Below are 25,358 nucleotides of genomic sequence, written 5' to 3'. Positions count from 1 at the left end.
GCTAAAGAACCCCTAATCCAGAGTGAGGTCATCCTTCAGGAAATGAAGAAGGTCCTAAGACTTTTGAAGATAATCTTTCTTGAACTAGGTTGTAGACCGGGATAAAACTGACTCATGCCTTTCCCCAAGGTAAAAACTCCTTTGGCTTCTGACTGTAATGAGATCTTATCAGTCCTTTCTTCTAGTTTAGGAAAATTGTTGGCCATGTTTTTATTTTAAAAAAAGATAGTGTGACAGGTAGACTGATGTCTATAAGAAGATATATCTGTATAAAACAAGAACATAAATACAACATCTGTTAAAGAAACATCAACTGAAGTCTGAGCATCTTCATCCCAGGGAAGCTGTACAGATAGACCACCAGGAAGAATAGAGCCCAAGGTTGCATTCTTGGCTTAACAATTACAGCCATAATTTATTAATACTCCAGTCCCATAATAAAGAAGCGTGGATACCTGGTAGGTTATAAGAAGCTTAACTCACTCTGAAGGCTTCCTGATAATCTACCTGTTCAAGCTTTAATTACTTCTGCTGGTTCTTAACCTTAGGCTCATGGACACTCAAAAAGTCTGGCCTGTGACTATAGTTCAAGTAAAAGAGAAATCACAACTAAAAATATTTGATAAATTATTTCAATAAAATTAGTTTCACTTGTACTAGTAAGAATTTTATATTTTTCTTTAAAAATTATTATTCTGGGAAGAGGTCCATAGGCTTCAAAGAACTGACAAAGGGATCCATGGCACTAAAAAGAATCCCTAAGGTAATGGAAGGTCTTTTGTACTTGATCCGCAGTTTCATTAATCTAGTTTTCAGAAGCCTCGGTTCTCTGCTGCATGACCTCACCACCATGCTTCTTGGTTCATACCATATGTGTTGAGATGTGCAGTAATTGTCCATCTTCCTTTGCAGTATCGAATGAACACTGCCTTTGTTTGATGCGGTAACAGTGCAGTTCATAACAGAAATGTTTTTCATATTTATTCGAACATTTACTGAACAAATCCTATGTGCAGTTATTATGATAGCTGAAGAGGATGCTCAGTCAAAAAAATCACCGTTCTTTATCAACTTAAAATATGTGTGTGTGTGTTCACGTGAATGTGTGTGTATGAATGTGTGTGTATGCAATAACTTCTTGATTTATATTTCCCCTGCAGATCTTGGAGCCATCTGAGGTTTTATGGGGACTTTCCAGCATTCCAGACTGCTGCCCTGCAATGAAGCTCTGAGTCACAGTCTTTGGGTCTAAGGTACTGGCTACGATGTGGAACCCCAAGACAGCCAACCTGACTAACCTTCACTCTAAGCAGAAGCCCAAAATGCGTCTGGCCTGAAATCAGAGCAAGCCTTAGAGAAAGCCTTCTTTGTTAATGGAAAAAGAAGAGGAGAAAAGGGTTTCCACATTGCAACAGTCTTTCCACCATTCCAAAGAGCCCACCTTTCTTATAAACCAAGCTGTTCTATTTGGTGAGTCCCATTCTAGCTTCTTGCCAGAAATAGAACGTGACAGTCAGGGTGAAAAAATAAAGACAAACCCTCGGAAAAACAGACCTGGAACTGTAATTCTCTCAAAGCAGTCCAGTAGGAGGATTATGTCTGAAAGCCAGCCCAGGCCCCCCGTGATCCCATCCCGCAGACCCAGGTTCCGGGTGTGCTATATATGTGGCCGAGAATTTGGGTCCCAATCCCTTGGCATTCATGAACCCCAGTGCCTGGAGAAGTGGCGTGTTGAAAACAGCAAGTTGCCCAAGCACCTGAGGAGGCCAGAACCTTCCAAACCACCTCCTCTCAACGGAAGTGGGTCCTACAGTCTTCAGGCAGTGAATGAGGCAGCCTTCCAGAGTTCCCAGGCTCAGCTGCTGCCATGTGAGTTCTGCAGCCGCACATTCTTGCCAGACCGGCTTCTTGTTCATCAGAGAAGCTGCAAGCAGAAGGTTGAGGGGCCCAGGGCACCAAGCCTGGACAGATCTGATGATCTTGCCGGTCTCAAAGCTTCCAGTGGCATCACAACCCGACCAAGGACTGTCATCTGCTACATCTGTGGGAGGGAATTTGGTACCCTGTCCCTTCCTATCCATGAGCCCAAATGCCTGGAAAAGTGGAAAGTAGAAAATGACCGACTCCCCAGGGAGTTCCGCCAGCCACTCCCACAGAAGCCTCAGCCCCTTCTCACTGGACAGCCCAACCACACAAGGCCACGTCAAGGCCAGCTCGTGTCCTGCCCAAACTGTAGTCAGACCTTTGCCCCTGACCGCCTTCCAGTACACAAGAGAAGTTGTAAAGGTCAACCTAGTGGGCCAAAAGCTCAGGATCTGACATTAGGGAGTAGAGGTGGCCTGAAAGAGTCCACTAATTCCAAGTCTCAGAGGAACCCGGCAGCACCCCCTGTGACTGATAAGGTAATTTGTGCCACATGATATGCATCGGGTAGGCCTGGGGGTACATTCTACCTCCAGGGGAATGAGAGAAAAATGCCCCTGGAATCAGCTCCCTCATCCCCTAGGGTGGTTTTCCTTCAGTGCCCATTTCTGCCTCAGTGAAACCTAAGTTGACCCCCTATTGGACTCCGGGGCTATACCTCCATTGGCACAGCAGATATAAAAACATCCTTGCCCAGTGGGTCCCTGGTCCTCTTTCATTCTGCTGCCTAAAAGAGAGATGGACTTCTTTCTTCTCTGAATCCCTCATACCAATAATCCTTGGGAGAGACTGGCATTTGAAAATGAGTCAGTAATGCTGTGTCTACATTACAGAGATATCATTCCCATTCCAACTGCCAATATTTATTACTGGTTTATTTTAGTAGTCTACCTTAGGAATTCACTTTTGGCAACACTGGGTGATGGTGAGTTTATCGTTCTAAAATAGAATCTGTGTCAAAAACCCCAGATGACTTTAGCAGTAATTAAACACCGGAGCACTTGCAGAACTGAACATGCTCTACAGTGCAGCATGCTTTCTTTTAATGCTTACATGGCTATAGTCTATGGGGAAGTAACTCCTACTCAAACCGAGAGTCAACTAGGTGTGTTCATGGATCTGGGAAATACTCAGTTCCTGCTGCTGCTCTGGACCCCATGTTTGGGTCAGACACCAGGCTGTGACCCCTGATTTGGGCAGTTGTAAATAAGCATGACCCTAGGGGTCCCCAGCCTATATAGTGAAGTGTCACTGGGTCTTGACCTGAAATTTCATCATCAACCAGGATTGGGGAAGTTTGCTTTTGAGGATGGCTACCTGCAAGATAAGGGGAGGTCCATGTGCTCCATTCTGCCATGAAGCAAGGGAAGTGGCTGTCTTGCCACGTGTCACACTTTACAGAACATCAAATCATGAGAAATAGGAGGCTGTCAAGGTCTTTTCTCTATGACTTGCTGCTTGAAAGGCCCCACCTGTAGGGGTTCTTTAAGTGAACTATTTTCAGGAAACTAAGGTAACCCAAGCTATTGTAAACAGTTAAACCAGACTGATTGGGGGGTGGGAAGACATCCTTTATTTTTAATCCAGTTGTTCTTCATTACTTTTTTATTTTTTTATTGTATTACTTGGGCAAATGTCAGGTACTTTTTCCAAACTTCCATGTTTAAAATGAAATGATCTTTCACTTGCTGGCTTGGAAGATTCCAAAACAATGATCCTAAAGCCGAAGAGTCAGACTAATGGGCATATTTTCCGATGAACTTGAAGAAAGAACAGATAGTTTCTTTGCCGAATGAAAACCCAAACTCGTAAGTGTGGCATGGGCTTCAGGCTGGTCTCATAAACACGAACTGTTTTTCTCATCTTTTGGCTGTTGCTTTTCTTCCAAAACGTGTGGGGTCTGGATTCAGCAAGCAAAAGAATCCATGTCTTAGAGCCACAAATCAAGAGCTCCGGTTAGTGTTCTGACATTCAGCACTGTTTCCTGATTGTATGCATTTTCTTTAAATGTCCTCATTACAGAACTTGAGACAGGGATGAGCGTGGTCAGAATGCTCATGCTTGTTGTTGTAACACAGACTCTGTGCTCCCCAGAGTGGAGCCAGCAGGCTGAGCATAGCATGTTCTCACTCAGTCACAACTGCTAAAAGAGGCTGGCCTGGGCCCCCAGCTCCACAGGAGGACACCTCCTGACTCACTGAGTCATCTGGAGAGGAGACTGTCAGGACAGGAGGCCAGTGATGGCTGTCAGTGACTTTCACGTTTAGATCAGAGGGAGTCCGTCAAAACAAGGGCATCAGGAGGACACGACAGCTATGTCAGAGCACAGCCAACTCTGCTCCTAACCTGCAAGGCACATGTCAGTGAGAAACTGGCACCCACCACCGTCAGATGTGCCTTGGCCTGTTTGGGGACCACACAGGCTTTAGTGGAGGGCATAGTAAGGTCATCCAACCTAGGGTCCCTTCAGCTGCCAGATCTGGAGCAAGCTAGGGTTCATTAAAATGGAGAAAACTCCTAGGCTTCCAAGAGGAATAAGACCTCTTGAACCAACAGACTTTATTCCTTCCCTTGAAAAGACATTTGCCACTGCGTTGCACTTTCAGCAGAAAGCCTCTCCTGGGGAATGTAGTTTTCTGTTGTGGTTGTTATTGGACTCTGTTATTGCTGTTTTTCTTTTCTTTGTATTATGTAAGATTTAGATAGTGCAGTGAATCGTTCATTTCCATAAAGAAAACGCCCTGTGCATTATTGGATTTCAGAATTTCATCTGCCTGTGGCGGCCGACTTTTGGCTGACTGTGAGACACACGCGTGGTTTTTTCAGTTCAGATGTTTGCTTCCTTTTTCCTTATGCCAGTTAGAACAATTTCCCCCTAGAATCCTTGATCTGAATTCATGTTAGAATCAGCGATCTTGCCCAGTGTTTTCGGGGGGCTCAATCTCATAGTGAACTCAGGTAAGAAAAACATTTTCAGAATTATGACCACAGAACTTGGAAATAGTTCCCTGCAGTTGGGCAACAATGACTGTTTCGCTGGCAGAGTGAGTTACCCTCCGCTCAGAGTGTTCCTCCTGCGTAGACTGGCTCGGTTCTCTGATGACAAATGCTCCTGTTACCCTTCAGTCAAATCTAAACAAAGAAAACGCTGAGATCCCTAAGACAAACCCCCCAACCCAAGTCATCAATGTGCATTCTGCGCCAGCTCTGCTTTGCCTCTCACCACGGAATGGGTTTGAACTTGTCCCATTGCTTGTCATCCAAAATCTAAGACTGAATTCACTCTCTCTGATTTCACAGTGACATTGTGAGAGACACCGTGCAGTATGAAAGAGGAATGACATCCACAAAGCGGACTTTCATTTAAAAGGGTTTGCTCTGCTGTTATGTGGTATCAGAGCAGCATCGCACTCCCCCTTTTCCCTCTAGAAGAAGGAAAGCCTGAGCAAGCAATATCCAGTTTAGCAAGATTTTAAAAGTCATGTTACTTGCAGATGAAATTAGATGCATAATGTGGGAAACTAGAGATTATCAGTTTAAAGTTTAATTTGGAGCTTAATGTGATCCTTTGATTTCTATTTTAGCAAGCAGTGTCCTAAGTGGTGCTGGAAGTGCGAGAATGGAGAATATTGACCCCTATTTTAATATGAGTGAACACATTTTAATATTTGTCTTTAATATTTGGGGAAAAGTTTGCCCTTTTCCATAAGCTGATAGTGTTTCAGTCTTTGACTTAAGGCCTTTCTGGCTAACTGAAGCACAGATTGACAGTTAATTAAATATAACTACAAACCAGAATGAAGGCTTTGTTTAACTACCTTTTATTAGTTACATAACGCTTGGGGTTATTTTCTTAGTATTTTGATGATAACATGTGAAACACTGTTTCTAAAAATCTGATACTATGTTATAAAATAGGCATTCTTTTTCTTCAGGGAAATCTGTCTTTTTCTTTTTTTAACAAAGGTTTGTGTCTCTGAATGTAGTTTTAAGCTGTCCTTAGCATCCTAGAGGGCTGAGCTACAATCCCATCAGACACATCTCTAGCATCTGCTGCTGCCATCTGGTGTTTTCTTTTAGAGTAATGCCTTCTACACTCAAAAATATTATTTACTGCCTTTCTCTTTGTGTTACCGCCAAATATATTTGAGAATGTGCCCTTATAATACAAATTCCATTTATTTAGGACTACCGTTATGTCTTTGGTTTAATATCATCAGTGCTGTTCCATCGCTAAGTATCTCATTCTCCAAAGGCAAACCTCTTAGTTAGAAAGTGACAATCAGAGACTCAGAAAGACTCAGAAGGGCAGAGTGGATGGGTTCACGTCTTGGAACACTGTTAAGGTGTGTGTGTGTGTGTGTGTGTGTGTGTGTGTGTGTGTGTGTGGGTATGAAGTAAAAAGTGCTTGTGCTGTGTGCTTAGTTGCTCAGTAGTGTCCAACTCTTGGTGACCCCGTGGACTGTAGCCTGCCAGGTTCCTCTGTCCATGGAATTTTCCAGGCAAGAACACTGGAGTGGGTGCCAACTTCCCAACCCAGGTAAAAAGTGTTTGGAGCTTATTAGGAGGCCTGCGATACAGGGAGATGACCTGTACTGAATGCATCTATGGCCAGGGATTTATGTCCATGTCCTCATTTTAATCTTCATAATATTACTATAAGACAGATACATCTCCCTACTTTCCAGGTAGAAAAACTGAGGTTAAGCATCTAACCTAGAGTCACACAGAGGGTGTCAGAGCCAGATGTGTCTAACTCCAGAGACCCAAGGTGGCTCAGACGGTAAAGTGTCTGTCTACAATGCGGGAGACCCAGGTTCGAGCCCTGGGTTGGGAAGATCCCCTGGAGAGGGAAATGGCAATCCACTCCAGTACTATTGCCTAGAAGATCCCATGGACAGAGGAGCCTGGCAGGCTGCAGTCTATGGGGTCGCAAAGAGTCGGATACGACTGAGCAACTTCACTTCACTTCAAAGAGAGAAGCATACGTGTCATACAAAAAGGGTAGGGCTATGGTGCCAGGCTGAGTGTTAGTTAAGCAGGGTTAGGAGGACAAAAGTTTGTTCATTCAACAGATCATTCTTGTTAGACATTCTTGAGCTTCCATGGTGGCTCAGATGGTAAAGCACCTGCCTGCAATGTGAGAGACCTGGGTTTGATCCCTGGGTCAGGAAGATCCCCTGGAGAAGGCAATGACAATCCACTCTAGTACTCTTGCCTGGAAAATTCCATGGACAGAGGAGCCTGGCTACAGTCCATGGGGTCACAAAGAACTGGACATGACTGAGTGACTTCACTTACTTGCTTTGGACTAAGTACTAAATGTAGACTCATTAAAAAGACACAGTTCTTGATCTCATGGAGTTTTTAGCCCTATGGAGGAAATGATATGAAATTTAAATAAAAATAAATATAAAATTTCAAGTTGTAATGTGACAGTGTCTAATGGTGGGAGGTGGACATTCAGGTTCTTGGTTAGAGAAAACCTCTGGGAGGAAGTGACATTTCAGCTGAGACATGGAAGGTGTGAAAACATTAGCCAAGAGGATGTCAGGGGAATGGAAGCACAGGAGGAGGAGACATTCTGTGTGAAGGCCTTGCGGTAAGAAAGATCTTAAAATGGAACTGAAAAATCCACAAGTAGAGTCAAATGAAGGAAGGGGCAGGCACACATGGTAAAGCTGTGGAAACAGCACAGCTGCCCAGTGGACATAGGGACACCCTATTTGGCTGTTGCAGGAATCCAGGTGAAAGTGGATGATAGCCTAGCCTAGGGTGTTGGTATCAGAGATAGGAAAAAAGGGACAGTGGGCAGAACCTGGTAATAGTTGGGATGTGGAGGAGTAAGGAAGAGGGTTGAGGATGACTCCCAGATTTCTAAATTGAGCAACTGTACCAGTTGTTTCACTTTCTAAGATGGGAAAACCTTGAGAAACAGATAGGCTGTTGTGATGAAGACCAATTTTTCCATTCTGGACATGACTGAGTTCACAACGCTTGTGAGACACTTTAAGTAGGTCTGAAAGAATGGTGAAAGTTCTAGAGTGGGCGGGATTGGGTAAGCACAGAGCATAATGTGTAACCAGTGAGGGGTAGAAAGACAGTTTTATTTGTGATGAATGTATATGTCTTAAGTTATTAAACACACAACTAACAGACATTGATAGAGGAAGATTTGAGCCACGATAATATCTTAAGACAGTGCAAGGAGATAGAGATCTATTTATACTATATCTCTATCATTCATTGAAAATCATTCTTTGTTATGGCCATTTGTAACTATAAGACTTTATTATTTTCTTCCCAAATAAAAAATAAAATTTCTGGCAAAAAAAAAATGCTTGTGAGACATCTAACTAGATAAGTCAGGCTGAATATATAAGTTTGAATCTCAAAAGAGGAAGTGGGCTGGGATATATATTTGTGCATTGTTAATATATATTTAAAGTCATCAGAATGAGTGTAGGACTTGAAAAATCAGCCCAGGACTGACCCTGAAGCATTACAGTATTTAGAGGTTAGAGAAGAAGGAGTTGGAGAATGACTGACTGGAAATGCTGGATAAATGACTTGAGAGTTTGGTGCCCTGAGCACTGTGACAGGAGAAAATGTGGAGAATAAGGGTGTGGGGAACAGTACGCAATGCACAGAGGTGGGATGAAGGATGGAGCAAGGTGAATGCCAGAAAATCTATTTGATTTGGCCATGTGGATTTAGTTTGACAAACTTGGAGAGAACACATTCAGTCATGATGGGGGGCTGCAGAGTGTATGGGTGATATTGGATGTGTTTTGAGAAATTTGGCTTAGAGATCGGGAGAGAAATAATAGGTAGGCTAGAAATAGAGACTTTCGGTTAAGAGAGGCTCCCTTAAAAGATGGGAGCTTGTAGAATATATTTGATTATTTTGGATCAGGAGCCAGTAGAGAGAGGAAGGTTAAAAAAAAAGCAGGAGAGGTGATACAAGCAAATGTAAAACCTGAAGGAGAAACAGGAACCAGGGCTGGGGTTCTGTCCTGTGAAGTGGAGGGGTTTAGTACCAGGGGATGTTTCTCTATTTCAGGAGCAGGTTGAATGCAAGTGAAGGCAAAGCTACAGTATGTAAGCTTATATTTTCTCAGTGAAATACCAGGTAGGCTTATCAGGACTATCAGATGAGGAGGAGAGATGTGTAAAGAGAGAGAGAAAAGTGAATCTTAAGGGTTTTCTTAGTCCTTTGTCTGTTCATGCCTTCGGTTAAACTAAGTTTCTGAAATCAAGACTAAGGCTCCTAGAACCATTTGCCTCTGGTTCCTAAACACAAGAATGACTTAGAACTCTGGAAGTGGTAGGAAAAAGTTCAGTGTGATCCTTCTGGTGGTTCCTACTCATATATTCATCTTCAGTGGCCCTAGTTCACCTACTCAGACTCATCAGTGCTGATGTCATGAAAACTAGGCTCAACCTCACAAACCACCCCTTGATGATGCTGCCAGCTGGGCCACTAATATCCAGCTCCACATGCCATTTCTTCATCTTTTCTTGGTGCCAACCATGCCTGCATATCAGGGCAGCATTCTAGGATCCCACGGCTCTCAGGTGAACTAAGCACAACTTTAAGGTAACAAGACCATTCACTTCTGCACTGATGGCTCTCAAAGCCAAACCAAAGGACTCGTGTGTGTATATAGCGTGTGTGAAATATGTGTTGAGGGTGAGAGTTACACATTTTAGAGCAACAGCATCATCAATGAAATTGATATATAGCTTCCTGACATAGAAATTTGAAAACAATACTCACCTATACAAATTATACTCTTAACATATTCATTTTTAAAATTTAATTTTATTTTTTATTTTATTTATTTTTTAATTGAAGGATAATTGCTTTATAGAATTGTTTTGGTTTCTGCCAAACATATTCATTTCTAAAAGTAAGCTCAAATTATAATTATATATCATATATCCATAGAGAGAGAGACCATAATAGATATAGCTACCTCTCTCAGAGCCCAAAGATGAAAGCAACAATAGATGGTCCTGCCTTTCTGCTCCAGTATGTGTCTTTCTGCTTCTCTGTAAAGAAAAATACTGATTGTAACCTCTGTGAAAGGAGAGGATACATATTACAAGTTCAAATATTATTTCAAGCCTAAAATGAACAGAACTACAATATGCTGTACTCTCAAGGAATTTATCTAGCTTAAACGATTTCATGCGCCTTCCTAAGCCTCCTCTCCATGTTACCCTCATCTCCCTTCTTCCAGTCCCAAACACACACATCCACATTTTCTAGTGATAGATGCTTAGGAAACCTTTATGTAATGACTGAACGGATATACATAGTTCTTAGAAATCCACATTCCAAGGTCAACAATTAAAATCTCTCCCCAAATTCTTAGAACTCCACCAAAAGCAGTGTGACACAACCTTGAAAAAGTTCCATTGAAATGGAGGCAATTGTCCTATGAACAGGCCCTCACTGCTAGCTGTGAGGACAAGTGCAACTTTATGAAGAGCGAGATCATTGACAGAATTTGACATAAGGCTAATTCTTTTACTTTCCCTTTTTATTATGTAACTTATATCCTTCTTACATTCCATTGCCTCTTTCACATATTTACCTCTCTGAGGGTCTTATAGGCAGAGAAGCTTTATTGTTTAGTCACTAAGTCATGTCTGACCCTTTTGTGACCTCATGGACTATAGCCTGCCACGCTCTTCTGTCCATGGGATTTCCCAGGCAAGAGTTACTGGAGTGGGTTGCCATCTCCTTCTGCAGGGCATTTTCCCGACCTAGGTATCAAACCTGTGTCTCTTGCACTGGCAGGCAGATTCTTTACCACTAAGCTACCAGGGAAGCCCTATAGGGAAAAAGAGGTCTTGCAAATTGAAGAAGGGTCTCAATGATTTTCCAATAATCCTACTCCAAGGATCAGCTCTGATGCCATGATACTGTCATTAAAAGTCCCTAAGCAGCTTTCACATCTACCTTTGTTTAAGCAGAGAAGGTAAAAACAGAGAGAGATCACTTGTCCCAAACTAAAGCTTCAGGAAATCAGAGGTTGAGGGAAGAGAGAGAGAGAGGAAAGGGAAAGATTGGAATCAAAAACTCTGATAAGAAAGGAGAAGACAACAAACAAGTAACAAAATTGTTTCTTAAGGATAGAATCCTTTCTGTCTTATACCCAAGATGATATCTTTCTTCTTTTCATTGAAAAACTTCTTTCCTGGGCCTTTCCCAGGGCTGGGGGCCCTCGAGTATACAAGCTGTAGACAAAGCAGGCCCTGCTCCCATGTTCCAGGTCAGATAGTGCCCCTTGCTGTCCTTTTTTTTCTCTCTAGAAGCTGGAAAAACTGAGTGCCTGCCCCAGTTATTAGGTTTTTCCTGTCTTCCCCCATTGCTTCATTTTGCCCGTGACCCGGAAGCTATCTGAATATGAAGGTCAGGCCTGGAGCCAAACTGAAGAGCATGGGAACCACATGCCAGGGCCACACCCATTTTCTTCAGGGAAAGTTGTTCTTACCAGAATTTGCCAAGAGGTTGAATCCATACCAAAAACACCTCACTTTCCAGCCAATAGCTTTCCATGGGATCAGGAAGGGAAAAAAAAAAAAAAAAAAATCTCAAATGTGAAAAGAAAAAAGAAAAGGAAAAAACTTTAGCTAAGAAACTGTATTCCTTTCATAAACAGAAGCTTTCATTTGGATTTCATTCTTTGACTTTTAGTTTTCAGCCTTTGTTATCTCAGGACTAGCAAGTAAATAACTAAAATGCCAAGCATATATTCAAAATACCAATAGTTTGTTTTTAAAAATCAGGTACATGAAAATCCTCTAATGTTAACAGCATTTCCAAATGAATGGCCAAGTCTTTCTTATTGTTGAAAGGAGCAAAACAAATCCCCAGATCACATGTAGCAGACTCTTTAATAGTTGGCCAATAGACAGGCTGGATTGGAAAATTCCTTTACGTGGCATCCAGTGATTTCCAAAAACAATTTAATTTCAAACAACGATCCTTCCAGATGTGACATTTGGGTAGAATTGTTTGAAAACACTAGAAGTAAACGTGAAATACCAGTGGTTTTGAGACAATCAAACTGCAATTGTTGAGGTTTGAGACTGAACTACACAGTTGCTCCTATATATTAAAATGCTATTGATACTCTTTCTGCATATGTAGGACATGCCTGGGGGAATGAAAACTTGTTTATACACTTTCAAGCTCAGTCAGTTTGCTTCAAATTGTTTTAAATGGCCACAGGCAAAGTTCTGACTTTGGGAACAGCTTTGGGTCACCTGGATCTCCTTTCCCTTTCATCACTTTCAGCATCCCCTTCTACCCTTCACTACCCCCATCCCTTGATATTGTTGGAAGGGGGTTGGGGAAGTATGATAAAATTCTTCATAGAAAACTCTCATAGGTCTATTTGCATTTTGAAAGAGGATCTGGGGAGAAAGCAGTTTAATCCAAAGGAATGAGATTTTGAGGCAGTCCAGAGAGCAGAAGTAGGAATTTTGTGGATTTCTCTCAAATCCCATGCAATGGCTGACTCTGTGAACCCATAAGGCAGAGCATGATATTCAGCCGACCACAGATGACCTTCCCCCTCATGTTTCTAGAAACTGCTGAAATCAAGCAGACCCGGAATCAGAAGACAAATGCACAGTGAAATCACATGTCTGTGGACGGATGATTCCTCCCTGCCTCAGAATCACATATCTATGAACAAATGATTTCTCCCTGCCTCAGTTCCTCGCAGCAAGAGATTCAGTTCAGTTCAGTTCAGTCACTCAGTTATGTCTGACTCTTCGTGACCCCATAAACCATAGCACACCAGGCCTCCCTGTCTATTACCAACTCCCAGACTCCACCCAAACCCATGTCCATTGAGTCAGTGATGCGATCCAACCATCTCATCCTCTGTCATCCCCTTCTCCTCCTGCCTTCAATCTTTCCCAGCATCAGGGTCTTTTCAAATGAGTCAGCTCTTCGCATCAGGTGGCAAAAGTATTGGAATTTCAGCTTCAACATCAGTCCTTCCAATGAACACCCAGGACTGATCTCCTTTAGGATGGACTGGTTGGATCTCCTTGCAGTCCAGTGGACTCTCAAGAGTCTTCTTCAACACCACAGTTCAAAAGCATCAAATCTTCGGCGCTCAGCATTCTTTATAGTCCAACTCTCACATCTATACATGACTACTGGAAAAACCATAGCCTTGACTAGATGTACCTTTGTTGACAAAGTAATGTCTCTGCTTTTTAATATGCTCTCTAGGTTGGTCATAACTTTCCTTCCAAGGAGTTTAATTTCATGGCTGCAGTCACCATCTGCAGTGACTTTGGAGCCCAGAAAAATAAAGTCTGACACTGTTTCCACTGTTTCCCCATCTATTTGCAATGAAGTGATGGGAATGGATGCTATGATCTTAGTTTTCTGAATGTTGAGCTTCAAGCCAACTTTTCACTCTCCTCTTTCGCTTTCATCAAGAGGCTCTTTAAGTTCTTCACTTTCTTCCATAAGCGTGGTGTCACCTGCATATCTGAGGTTATTGATATTTCTCCCGGCAATCTTGATTCCAGCTTGCGCTTCTTCCAGCCCAGCGTTTCTCGTGATGTACTCTCCTGCTGCTGCTGCTTCAGTCGTGTCCGACTCTGTGCGACCCCATAGACGGGGCAGCCCACCAGGCTCCCCCATCCCTGGGATTCTCCAGGCAAGAACACTGGAGTGGGTTGCCATTTCCTTCTCCAGTACATGAAAGTGAAAAGTGAAATTGAAGTCGCTCAGTTGTGTCTGACTCCCAGTGACCCCATGGACTGCAGCCCACCAGGCCCCTCCATCCATGGCATTTTCCAGGCAAGAGTACTGGAGAGCAGGGTGACAATATACAGCCTTGATGTACTCCTTTTCCTATTTGGAACCAGTCTGTTGTTCCATGCCCAGTTCTAACTGTTGCTTCCTGACCTGCATACAGATTTCTCAAGAGGCAGGTCAGGTGGTCTGTATTCCCATCTCTTTAAGAATATCAAACAGTTTATTGTGATCTACACAGTCAGAGAGTTAAACATGAGAATACCTGCGAAGAACCCGGGATCATGTCTGACAAACAGCCACATGTCAGTACATCCCTCTTCCCTTCACAGTGGCAGTGCAGGCAGCCTGAAGACCTAATGTCTGGGTGAAAAGCAACTTTACCATTTACTAACAGCTCATACCTCAGTCTCCTGGTTTGTAAAATGGGAATACTGCATTTTATCCAGAGGATTATTGTCAGAAGTATTAAGATAAATCATCTTAAGTGCTTACTACAGGGACTGGCACTTAGAAAGCGCCTCATAATTGTTAGCTGCCTCTTGGTTGGACATTTTCATTATTGGAGTATACACAAGGATTTCTTCCTATTTTATTTTGGAGTATGGTTCCTTCCCCAGGGGCACTAGTGGTAAAGAATCCACCTGCCAATGCAGGAGACACAAGAGTTGCAGATTCTATCCCTGGAATGGGACAATCCCCTGGAGTGGGGCGTGGTAACACACTCTAGTATTCTTGCCTGGAGAATCCCTTGGACAGAGGAGCTTGGCGGGCTCCCTTGCATGGGGCTGCAGAGAGTCAGACACTACTGAGCCACTGAGCCCTCAAGCAAGCATAGCTGCTTTACAATATTGTGTCAATTTCTGCTGTACAGCAAAGCGAGTCAGCTATATACATACATACATCCCCTCTTCCTTGGGTTTCCTTCCCCTTTAGTTCACCACAGAACGTTGAGCAGAGGTCCCTCTGCTGCACAATCTGTCCTCAGTTAGCTTTTTATACACAGCAGTGCATAAATGCCAGTCTCAGTCTCCCAGTCCATCCCAACCCCTCATCCTCCCTTGGTCGCCATACTTTTGTTCCCCATGTCTTACACGAGAATCTCTAAGAGGTTTTGCTCTTTTTTCCTCAAGTGTAGGGAAGAAAAGCTCTCCCTCTTATTTCCCCATCTGACCTTACTGCATGCTATGATACGTCTTGTGCGCTCACCACAAACATTTCAATTATTTGGCCTAACAGAAGGGATAAGGAGTGTGGAAAATCGAAAACAGAAGCTATGGCCCAAATTCTTTATGTTCATTTTGTCAAGCAGAAAGAGGAACACTGTGAATGGAATGACACCCATTCAAAAGCTACACAGCCACAGAATGATTCCCTCAGGCCTTGGCAGGGTGGTCCCTGCTTTAGACAACCTGGGTTCCAGCTAGAAGTGAGGGAAGCAAAAAATCCTCCAGCAAGCAAATGATTTGAGTGTTGTGCACAGTTACTGGGTGCTCTTGTGCTCTTGGACTCTCCTGCCTTCATAGAGGGGCTTCTTTTGCCTAAGGATAGGTTTCTAGACGCCTGTCAAGTTCTGTTCAAATTGCCTACATGCTTATAATCAAAGAGAGCAGGGACATTTCAGTGTGACAATCACTAATATATTGCTGCCTACTTGTTTTCTAAAGTGCCTGCCCTGCTTCTTAAATTCCAGAGCCGCAGGTTCATTCCTTTGACTCAAAGCACTGATTCCATAGGAAATCCCAGCTGAAATGCAAAGATCTTCTAGACAAGGAGCAACCCATGTCTAGCCACTGGCACATTCATGCAAATTAACTAAGTTTAGCTCATTTCTTAGAAATTAAATCTAAGCAAATACCTTTTGTTGAGATAAGTGGGGCACCCTGAATATTCACTGAAAGGACTGATGCTGAAGCTAAAGCTCCAATACTTTGGCCACCTGATGCAAAGAGCCGACTCATTGGAAAAGACTCTGGTGCTGGGAAAGACTGAAGGCAGGAGGAGAATGGGGCGACAGAGGCTGAGATGGTTGGATGGCATCACTGACTCAATGGACATGAGTTTGAGCACACTCTGGAGATGGTGAACGACAGGGAAGCCTGGCATGCTGCAGTCCATGGGGTCACAAAGAGCTGGACACGACTGAGTGAGTGAACAGCAACAAAGTTGGAGAGAGAGTGGGAAAAGTAGGCTGCTCATTCACAGGCTCATATGCTTTCGGGGTTTGGCAGCTGCATGTAGGGCCATAGGGAGTGGTGGAGAGTACAGTATCCATGACAGTAAGTCCCAGCTAGGGATATTCACATTTGAAACTTCTAAGAGCATCATGCCAGTCAAATAAAACATGAATGTCCACTGGCTGAAATTGTGCTGAGTCCATCAGTCTACAGTCTGAAATCCAGAATATGAAGCAGAGGGGAGGTAGTTCTATGGTGTAGCCTGGGTGAGATGCTGTAAAGAGGACAGCCTGGTCACAAAGGACCCATGACATGACCCACAGAGTTGTGTAGTAGTTGAGCCCAGGGACCAGGCACACAGGCTTCATGCCAGGGCTGAGGGTAACTCACGCCAGCTGCCAAACACCATCTGGGTCACCTATGGGAGACTCTAGAACAGTGAGGCCTTTCTTATGGGTCAGATATCTGGGATCCAAAGCTTCTAAAATTTTTAAGGACCACAATAAAGTCCAGGATCCTAGAGAGGTTCCCATCTGGAGAACAATCATCAGAACTAATCAGTGTGAGTTCAAACATATCAATGGGCAGAGAGGTCAAGAAGGCTTGCTCCACACAGCAAGTCCCTTTATTCCCTTGTTTCTTGACTAATTTCAAGGGGAATGGGCTCTGTGCACCCCAGTTAGGGGTCTGTCAACCTGACTTACTGCCTCAGGCAAAGAGCTTAGGAAAAACATTAAAAATATTTCCCAAATAAAAGTGGTGAATTTAAGTGCAATCATTCCCACCGTTACGGCTAGTTCTAATTCTGTCCCTAGCACAGTGCCTGGCTCCTGGCCTGTAATCAGTGTTCTTCCTGAACAGCAGCGTCTGGGCTACACTTGAACCCCCTCCTGAGTTGCGGCCCTTTCCTCCCAGCGCATTTCCAGCTAGTGGCAGTCTCATCTGCTGACTGAGTCTCCTCCGTGTTTCCAGCAGAGGTCTCTGGTTTCTTTCAGCTCACAGTGCAACTTCAATATCAATATTTAGAACAATTGCTTTATTGGCTTTCATGAAGTTGATATGTCTATGATTCAACCCAGATGTGTGCAGAAGTGACCATACGGTGCTCATGACCAGTCACACTCCATCAGAGATACAAAGTGCACACCAACAGACAGGGCCGATTCTAGGCCATGTCCTGAGACAGGAGGGCAAGGATTGTCCTGTGTGTGCTTTCCCATGGTCACCACTTTAAAATATTATTTCTAGTGATTTTCCTCATTACAGATTAATGATCACAACTAAGATGGTTTGAGAGTGTCTTAAGGTGGGGCACTTTTTCCTATTTGACTCAAAGTGGTGGTTCAGGGGACAAGGACTGTTTCCTTTTCAGGACATTCCCACACTTCTAGTTTCCCTGATCTCTTTTTGACTCAGGTTAATCAGTGTCCACAAATGAACACAGGGCATGAGGCTGTGTTGTTACAGGGATGTTATCATGCAATCTAAAAGGGGGAAAAAGGACCATTAAACTTGCAGTAGTATTTGTTTCTAAGTAATGTGTGAAACGTGTCACTTGGGGGAAAGAGCCAGGCATTTTATTTACATACATATTTGGTAATAAAGACATCTCTACATTTCGATATGGCTGCTTTGGCCCAGCCCCACTAAAATAGCCTCTCCCAAACCAGCAAGCCAGATACTTCAATGACAGCAAATAAATCCAGCTAACTGCAGCCTTCCAATGTGCAAATGTGGGAAGCTTCCTTTGTTCCCCGGTAGCAGGTAGATAATTATACCTGTGACCTTTTAGAGGCACAGGGTGGGCAAGCATTTGGGAGGCTGAATGTTAGACAATGATTTCTCAGTCCAGCCACAGCCAGCAACATAGGCCCCAAGGAATGGTTCAGCCCATGCATCCCCCAAACCAACTTTTTGGCTGCCACTTTTCAACGTAAGATGGCTCATACCCTACAAGTCTCATCCAGTTATTTGTGAATTCATTTTTTGGTGAATGCAAGCAAGCCAGGGAAACAAGTCTGAATACAATAAAACTATCAGGAAGAGCTGTCTTATGTTATGGTAGAAACAGACTTGTGCTAAATCTTGTGTTCAGATTATTTCTCCAGGCCTTTGTAACTGAATTCTAGGATTTCAGTTAAGTTGCATCATGCAAGCATTTAACTAATATATTCAACTATAAACGATTGACAAAATAAGATGCATTATTGGAATAATGTGAATTAAGATAGTCAATATTTTTATTTTGCATTGTATATTGATTTTATTCTATGCAAAGCTGTATTCATTCCTAATGTTAATTTTAATGTCAATTACTAATTGGTTCTATTACTAAACTGTATTATATACAACACCTTAAATATCATCCTCATCAGTCATTTCAGAAAGTAATTTGGACTCCACTTGATTTTTCCTTTTAGAACTGATTTTATTACCTAAACTCTGCCTAAGTTTTGACTCTGAAGTTGATATTTTTTATTGTTTTATTATTATTATAAAAATGACACAAGTTCATTATAAAAATTCAAGCTGTTATAAAAGTATAAAATTAGCATAAAAATTACCTACAATTTAGGTTGACCTTAGTGAATATCATTCCAGACATCTCTCTATGTAAGTAACATATTGACATGCATATTTTCATTGAAGTGAGATCATCTTATCAAAGTTATTATTGATGAAGATACTATATGTAATTTTACTTGAATTCAACAATAAGAGCCAAATGAAACTTCATTTGGCTGAAGTTCATTGCTGAACTTCAGAAAAATCTTTCTTCACTAAAAGAGTGTTAGTTTTTAAAGGACCCACCAACATTAAAAAACAAAGATAAATTATTAAAGAATTTGTTTTCAGTTTTCACTCCATATTTTAATGTTACACTGATTTAATTGACTGTTTGCCATGAAAGTCAGAGAATCTAGTATCATTAGCCTCCTTTCACCTCTCCCTCCCTCATCAATTTTTGTAAGGTATTATTGTCAAGACATGTTGCTTTTCTATTCTCTTTTCTAACCATAATTTCTATAGTCATTTTACCTTAGTTCTGTGTTTAAATGGATTCACTGCCAGTCTTATAAATTCATATTTCTCCACATGGTTTCACAGTTTCAATATTTCTACGTTTATTTTTGCTGTTTTGGTTTCATCTCTTGATTGCTTATATTTTATGAATTGATGTTTTTCAAAAGTGTCTGTGTAGTTTATTGACCAAACAGGGACATTTCAGAGAGTAAAAAGAGGACACTGTTAATATTAGTCAAGACAACAGGTACATTAGGGACTGTTTTACACAAAGCAGAACTTAAGATCTTCCTAAAGCCAGAGGTGGTATATTTCGCAAGTTCTTGCAGGCTTCCACTCAGTACTTTTTGAGGCATTTAAATGGCGCCAAATGATGCCTTGCACAAAGGAGCATCTATTTGAAAGGGAAAGTTTGGCTCTGACTAAAGGCCCGACAGTTCCCTTCATGGGACTAATGGATGCGCTTTAGGGAGTCCACCTGTCATTCTAAGTCATATCCATGGTTCTCCATGCATGTACGATTTCTGGGGAGATGGCCATTCCACCACTAGATTTTCAAAGGGGCTAATGGCTCCATATATGTTACTAATTGATATTTCACAACAAATCTCCCCAAAGTTACATCATTGGAGAACGTTCTCCTAACTTTCCTATAAATAACACCACACAACTATAATTTCACTTATTACTACTTAGTATTTACTGTGTGATTAATATAAGAAATGACCAAGTGTAGAGCGTTTCTGATCCTCTGTAAAACTGCTAGTAATACATTTGTGTGTGTGCTGTATACTCAGTCATGTCCAACTCTTTGCAACCCCCTGGACTGTAGCCCGCCAGGCTCCTCTGTCCATGGGATTTCCCAGGTGAGAATACTAGAGTGGGTTGCCATTTCCTACCCCAAGGGGTCTTCCCAACCCAGGGATCAAACCAGCATCGCTTGCATCTCCTGCATTGGCAGACGGACTCTTTACCACTGTGCCACCTGGAAAGCCTCAATAATAACTTCTGCTTCAGTTTTTAATATCTCTTTCATTAAGGTTCATGCAATACTATTTACTGTTAGGACTATTTTTTTCCTTCTGACCAGTTATCATGTGTCCTTTTATAAGCTCTATTAGCTATTTAGTTGTGTGGTTCACTGTGGTTTTCTTTCTGCCTGAACACTTAGGGAGGTCATTGAAAACTATTTGAAATGATTTGAAATAGGTATTCTAGTCTAGGTTTTCTGGAACTACGTCCATTCCTCTTCTATCAACACCTCTCAAGGTTATCCACTAAACCGCTCTCTTCTAGATCCTTATTCTTTCCCTTTTGACTCAACGGTGATATTGCAAACTAAAAACAAATGGATGGATGACAGGTCATCTACACTGATCAGGAGGAAAGCTGTTAAATGTCCACTTCCCTTTGCATTGCATAGTCTTGGCTTAAAAGATGGAACATGAGGCATTCCCGACAGAGAAAAGACATTAACTAAAGAGAAAAAAAAATGCTGCATGGAAAATAGAATAATAATTCCAATAGTGGCCAGCAAAATGATTAAAAACATATGAAAGTTAGTTGAAAGAAATATACACATATGAAAACTTCCCCTGAAGTGTTCAATTGCCTCTGGCTACATCCAACCTAAATAGACTTTCCCAGGACACTGAAACAAGAAGGACAAAATGCAATGAGCCCTAATAAACTTGCTGTGTAGGGGCATTTATCACTAGTTGCCCCCCCTAAAACAGTTCATATCAGATTCACCGATTCAGATCGATTCAGAGATTAACTTTTTAAAAAATCATGCCTTATCCCCAAAATACGGTGTTCACAGGAAAACTGTTAATCTAAGCCCTTGCTCTGCAGAAAATTTAGACAGCTTGGCTTCCTCTTTGCCACACTCCCCCTTTCATTACACTTCCTAGAGTTGGCTGGCCCTGGCAGTACCCATGTATACAAGCCCCCTGGGCACACCTTCCCACACCCTTGCCTCGCTCAGCTATGCCAGTCACAGTAGCACACTAGCCAAGAAGGGGCCTCTACTCTTTCCACCTGTAATTTGGTCTCTTCTTCCTCTCTTCTCAATCCCCCACACATCGACTTCTGTCTGAAAGTATAAAGAGGTTGAAGAGTAAAACCTTGGCAAATAGGGCAGAGGCAGTAATCGCAAGCTGATTTTTCAGCTTTCTCTGAAATTTCAGACTGACAGTTGTGAAATTAATGAACCGTAAGAGGTTCTCTTATCTCCATTCAGACCCATGGGGATGGATTTTTCTCTTCAGCTGTGTGTCTGGGTTGCTTGCACTTCCCTGGAGCATGGCTTTAAGAGTAAAACGCTCGAAACTTAAGAATACGGAGTATGTTGCAAGTTCAACTGCAGTTCAACTGCAAATATAGAGCATGGGGCAGGCTTTGGAAAATACAATACAGGACATCTTAGCCTTGTTATGGTATTAATTTTCTCCCACATCCCTGTAAGTTATTTTGTGCATGTCTTCTAGCCTCTGTGTCTGCCTGTTTTCTTTTAATTTTTCCTACCAGGAGAAATCTTATGACAATGTGACATGAATGTCTTCGTTTATGACCCATACCATTTATTTTGCTTACATGCTTGGTTAAGGTTCGTACTTTACATATGTAATTTTAATAAATTCATTATTCTCAAAGTCAAAAGAATACCTCTCATTTTGAAAGTTAAAAAACCTGCATTTGTCTTTCAAGTAAATATATACAAATAGTAAGGAAGTTTTGGCTGTTTTTTCTGCTTTATTCTTTCTCTTAGGTCTTGAATTCCCCTAATATTTTTAAAGTCACTTTTCAAGTGTTAGGCTTTGCTACATGGCCAATAAGAGGGAAAGATAAAGAACTATTTTATTATTTTGATGAACATAGTATATTCACATAGGTCAGTATAGAAAGATAAAATAAAAATATTTTTCCTCAAAAATGTGCTTTCTTAACGACTCGGATCATCCAGGAAGTAACTCCACTGTCCATTTCGCTTGGTCTGTACTCACTGCAGATTTACCCATCTCAAATCTGTTATTTCTGCTCGGGCATCCAGAAATATAAACGTGTTTCCTTCTGATGCTGACCTCGCCCTGTGCTTTTTCCACTGCAGGTGTAACCCCCAACAGTCTTGTTAAAAGCAAGCTGATTCTAAAACACGCACACACTTTACCATATTTTATTTCCCCAATGGAGACCACACCACCAACTTAATTTGGTTCTGCTTTCATGCCACCCAGGGCTTCTTGAGAAAGATTGAAAAACGTCATTTAATTTCACCGAAATTTCTTGCAACTCAACTTAACTGGGCCTTTTCCATTATTCAGTGAGTATTCTCCCCTAACTGAGTCACTATAACATTTCCCACAGTGCTTAATTCCCAGTATTTTTCATGGTCCTATTTCCCAGGATTGGAATCTCTGAAGATTACTTCGCCTCATACTTAGAAGACTACATTCATTTTATATTAGCTCCACCAGTGCCTCCCTTCTCTACAATAACCTTTCTCTAAATCCATCTATTTTATTTTTCTTCCTTTTTCCCTTTCCCATCTCCACACCCTTGATCCCATCTCCTCCTACCTCTTCAGAGGCTTTTTCTGTTGATTATCTCTTTTCTCTTAGGACCACAGTTTCTTGCTCTCCTCTCCAAATACTCCTATCCTAACATCAGCAACAACGACAAAGCTGATCTTTAACTCTACTTCTTTCTCAAATACCTTTTCTGCAAACCTTTTGAACATGTGCTTTTCTTCTTGACCTAATCTTTAACTCCTAACAGTTTAGTTTTTATTCTTTATCACCCCATTGGAACTAAATTATCAAAAGTCACTGGCTCATAACCTACTGGCCACCACATTTAACTGCCTTCCTCAACCACCCATTACCTCCTGGAGCACTTGACAGATTCAATAATACCAACTTTCTGGAACCAGAAGTGTTTCCAGAATTGTGAATGGAGTCTTTTGTCTCCAAGCCTTGTTTCTTTAACTTTGAACTTGAACCTTTATCTCTTTAGGCTTCAATTTCCCCTGCTCAATCTCCTTATTGTAGATATTCTCCCAGGAATTTTTCTCTACTTACTCTCTACATATTCCTCTTCTGGAATTTTTATGGTTTTAAACCTCTTCTCTGTGCAAAAAGCTCTGAATCCCACTAATCCCGAAGTATAGGCTTCTGTTTCTTATTTTGGCTGGGCTTATTCGTGTTTAAATTCCACTAATATGTCAAACTCAACAGTTCCAAGACAGAATCTCTTTTCTCTCCTTCCCCAACCTGTCTTTTCCAATTTCTCCCTTTCTGTAACTGACATCACCATCTTGCCTATCATCTAGACTAAAACATTGGTGTTTTCTTGGACCCATGATTTACTTGGGCTTCCCTGGTGGATCAGTTGGTAAAGAATCCACCTGCAATGCGGGAGACCTGGGTTCAATCCCTGGGTTGGGGAGATCCCCTGAAGAAGCAAACAGGCTACCCAAGCCAGTATTCTGGCCTGGAGAATTCCATGGAGTATTCCATGGGGTCACAAAGAGTCAGACATGACTGAGCAACTTTCACTTCACAGAGCAATGAATGCTCAAGCTCTCATAGATATGCTGCCCTGCTCGTTCTCTGAGACACTTTACAGCCACACAAACTTTCCTGAATTGAAGTTACAGGCTATTTCCCTGCCTCTCTGCTTCCTATCACTTACAAAACGAAATCCAGATCTTCGCATAGCATTCAAAGTTGTTCACAGCATGGCTGTAGCCTACTTGTTTGGTTCTAGTTCTCAGTGCTAGACTGAGGATCAGGCAAACTGAATTATTCACAATTCTCTGTAATCACCTCCAGATTCCTGTCCATGGGGCTTTGCTCATGCATGGATCCAAAAGTTTTCTCCGTCCTTTCCAGTCTTTTCAACTTGTATTTATTTATTTTTGGTTGCACTGGCTCCTTGTTGCTGCCCAGGCTTTCTCTAGTTGTGGCGAGCTGCGGCTACTCTCTGCTGCAGTGTACAGGGTCCTTGTTGCCGACCCTTTTCTTGCTGTGGAGCATAGGCTTTAGGCACGCAGGCTCCACTGTTGCAGCATAAGCGCTCAGTAGTTGCAGCTCATGGGCTCCAGAGCACAGACTCAGTACATGTGGCACGTGAGCCTCGCTGCTTCACAGCATGTGGAATCTTCCTGGACCAGAGTTCAAACCTGTATCCCTTGCTTTGGTAGGCAGACCCCTATATGCTGTACCACTAGGGAAGCCCCTTCCCAGTCCTTATGATCTAAATTTTGCTCATTCTTCAGATGCTACCTCCTTAAAGCTTTTCCTGATCTTCACAACTGGAAGAAGATTTCCAACATTTCCCAACTCTGACTTTAATGCATTTTAATAATATAGTCATACTATTTTCATTGGCTTAGTGTTTATATGAAAATATTTCCCTTCCTTTTACTTGGAATCTGTTTGTGTCTTTATGTTTATAAAATATGTTTCTCATAAACAACATATAATCGAGTGTTGCTGTGTTTTATCTTGTCGGTCAACCTATGTTCTTTGATCCATTTATATTTACCCCAGTTATTGATATATGTATGTGTGTATGTATATATATATAGAGAGAATAAAATCTACCACTTTGGAGTTTTAATCATGTTTGTTCTTTCTGCCATTTTTCTTTCCTTTTTTTTTTTTTTTTATTTTTAGATCCTCTGTTCCTCTCTTCTTATCTTTGTTTGGGTCATGGTTAACCCATTAATCCTTAAAAAAAAAATTCTCTCTTCTCATTGACTTTTTTACTTATGCCTCTTAGCATGATTTTGTACTGTAGTGGTTATTAAATCCCACGGGTGGAGGAACCTGGTAGGCTGCAGTCCATGGGATCACAAAGAGTCGGACACGACCGAGCGAGTTCACTTTCGCTTTTCACTTTCATGCACTGGAGAAGGAAATGGCGACCCACTCCAGTGTTCTTGCCTGGAGAATCCCAGGGACAGGGGAGCCTGGTGGGCTGCCGTCTATGGGGTCGCACAGAGTCGGACACGACTGAAGCGACTTAGCAGCAGCAGCAGTTGCATAGACACTAAAACATGCATCTTTAGCACGTTACATTCTATGTTTAAAAAATTAAGAAAAATATCTAAGAATTCTATGACAATCTATTTCCAATTTTAGTCCCTATAATTTGTGTTCTTGTTTACTCTGACTTTATACTAAAGAGAATATAAATTCCATATTCTTTTATTATTTTCCTTTAAAGAGGCCATGGTCCAAAGCAATTTTGTCATATATATGTACAAAAATACACACACATATGTGTCACATATATGTCTTTTTTGATATATCTGTATAGTATGCTTTTATCTAGGATTAGTACATGGCCTAATTCTCTAGCTTTACCATCACAGTTAGGCAGCCCTATGTTCCTGAATTGGTGAGGGTTTCTCTCAATGCTCCTGCCTCTCT

At 41.9% G+C, this 25,358-nt stretch overlaps 1 protein-coding gene and 1 long non-coding RNA gene across 2 annotated transcripts in view; one reads left to right on the top strand and one right to left on the bottom strand.

The window, feature by feature from the left end:
* The window catches only part of LOC101111962 (zinc finger protein 474), a 62,673-nt gene that overhangs the window by 28,137 nt on the left and 9,178 nt on the right, over positions 1-25,358 (top strand). The window contains exon 2 of the mRNA XM_004008680.6: positions 1,161-2,402. Within this exon, the coding sequence (XP_004008729.1) occupies positions 1,374-2,402 (1,029 nt within the window). The 5' untranslated portion in view covers positions 1,161-1,373. The remainder of the gene's footprint in view (positions 1-1,160; positions 2,403-25,358) is intronic.
* LOC114114859 (uncharacterized) lies at positions 9,897-22,584 on the bottom strand. The gene is made up of 3 exons (XR_003589404.2): positions 22,500-22,584; positions 11,430-11,486; positions 9,897-9,978 (listed from the first exon to the last, which is right to left on the bottom strand). It is a non-coding gene; the product is annotated as an uncharacterized LOC114114859 (long non-coding RNA).

This window comes from Ovis aries, chromosome 5 (genome assembly GCF_016772045.2).
Source record: "Ovis aries strain OAR_USU_Benz2616 breed Rambouillet chromosome 5, ARS-UI_Ramb_v3.0, whole genome shotgun sequence".
NCBI classification, from domain to species: Eukaryota; Metazoa; Chordata; class Mammalia; order Artiodactyla; family Bovidae; genus Ovis; species Ovis aries.
This window is presented reverse-complemented; position numbering and strand designations above follow the sequence as displayed.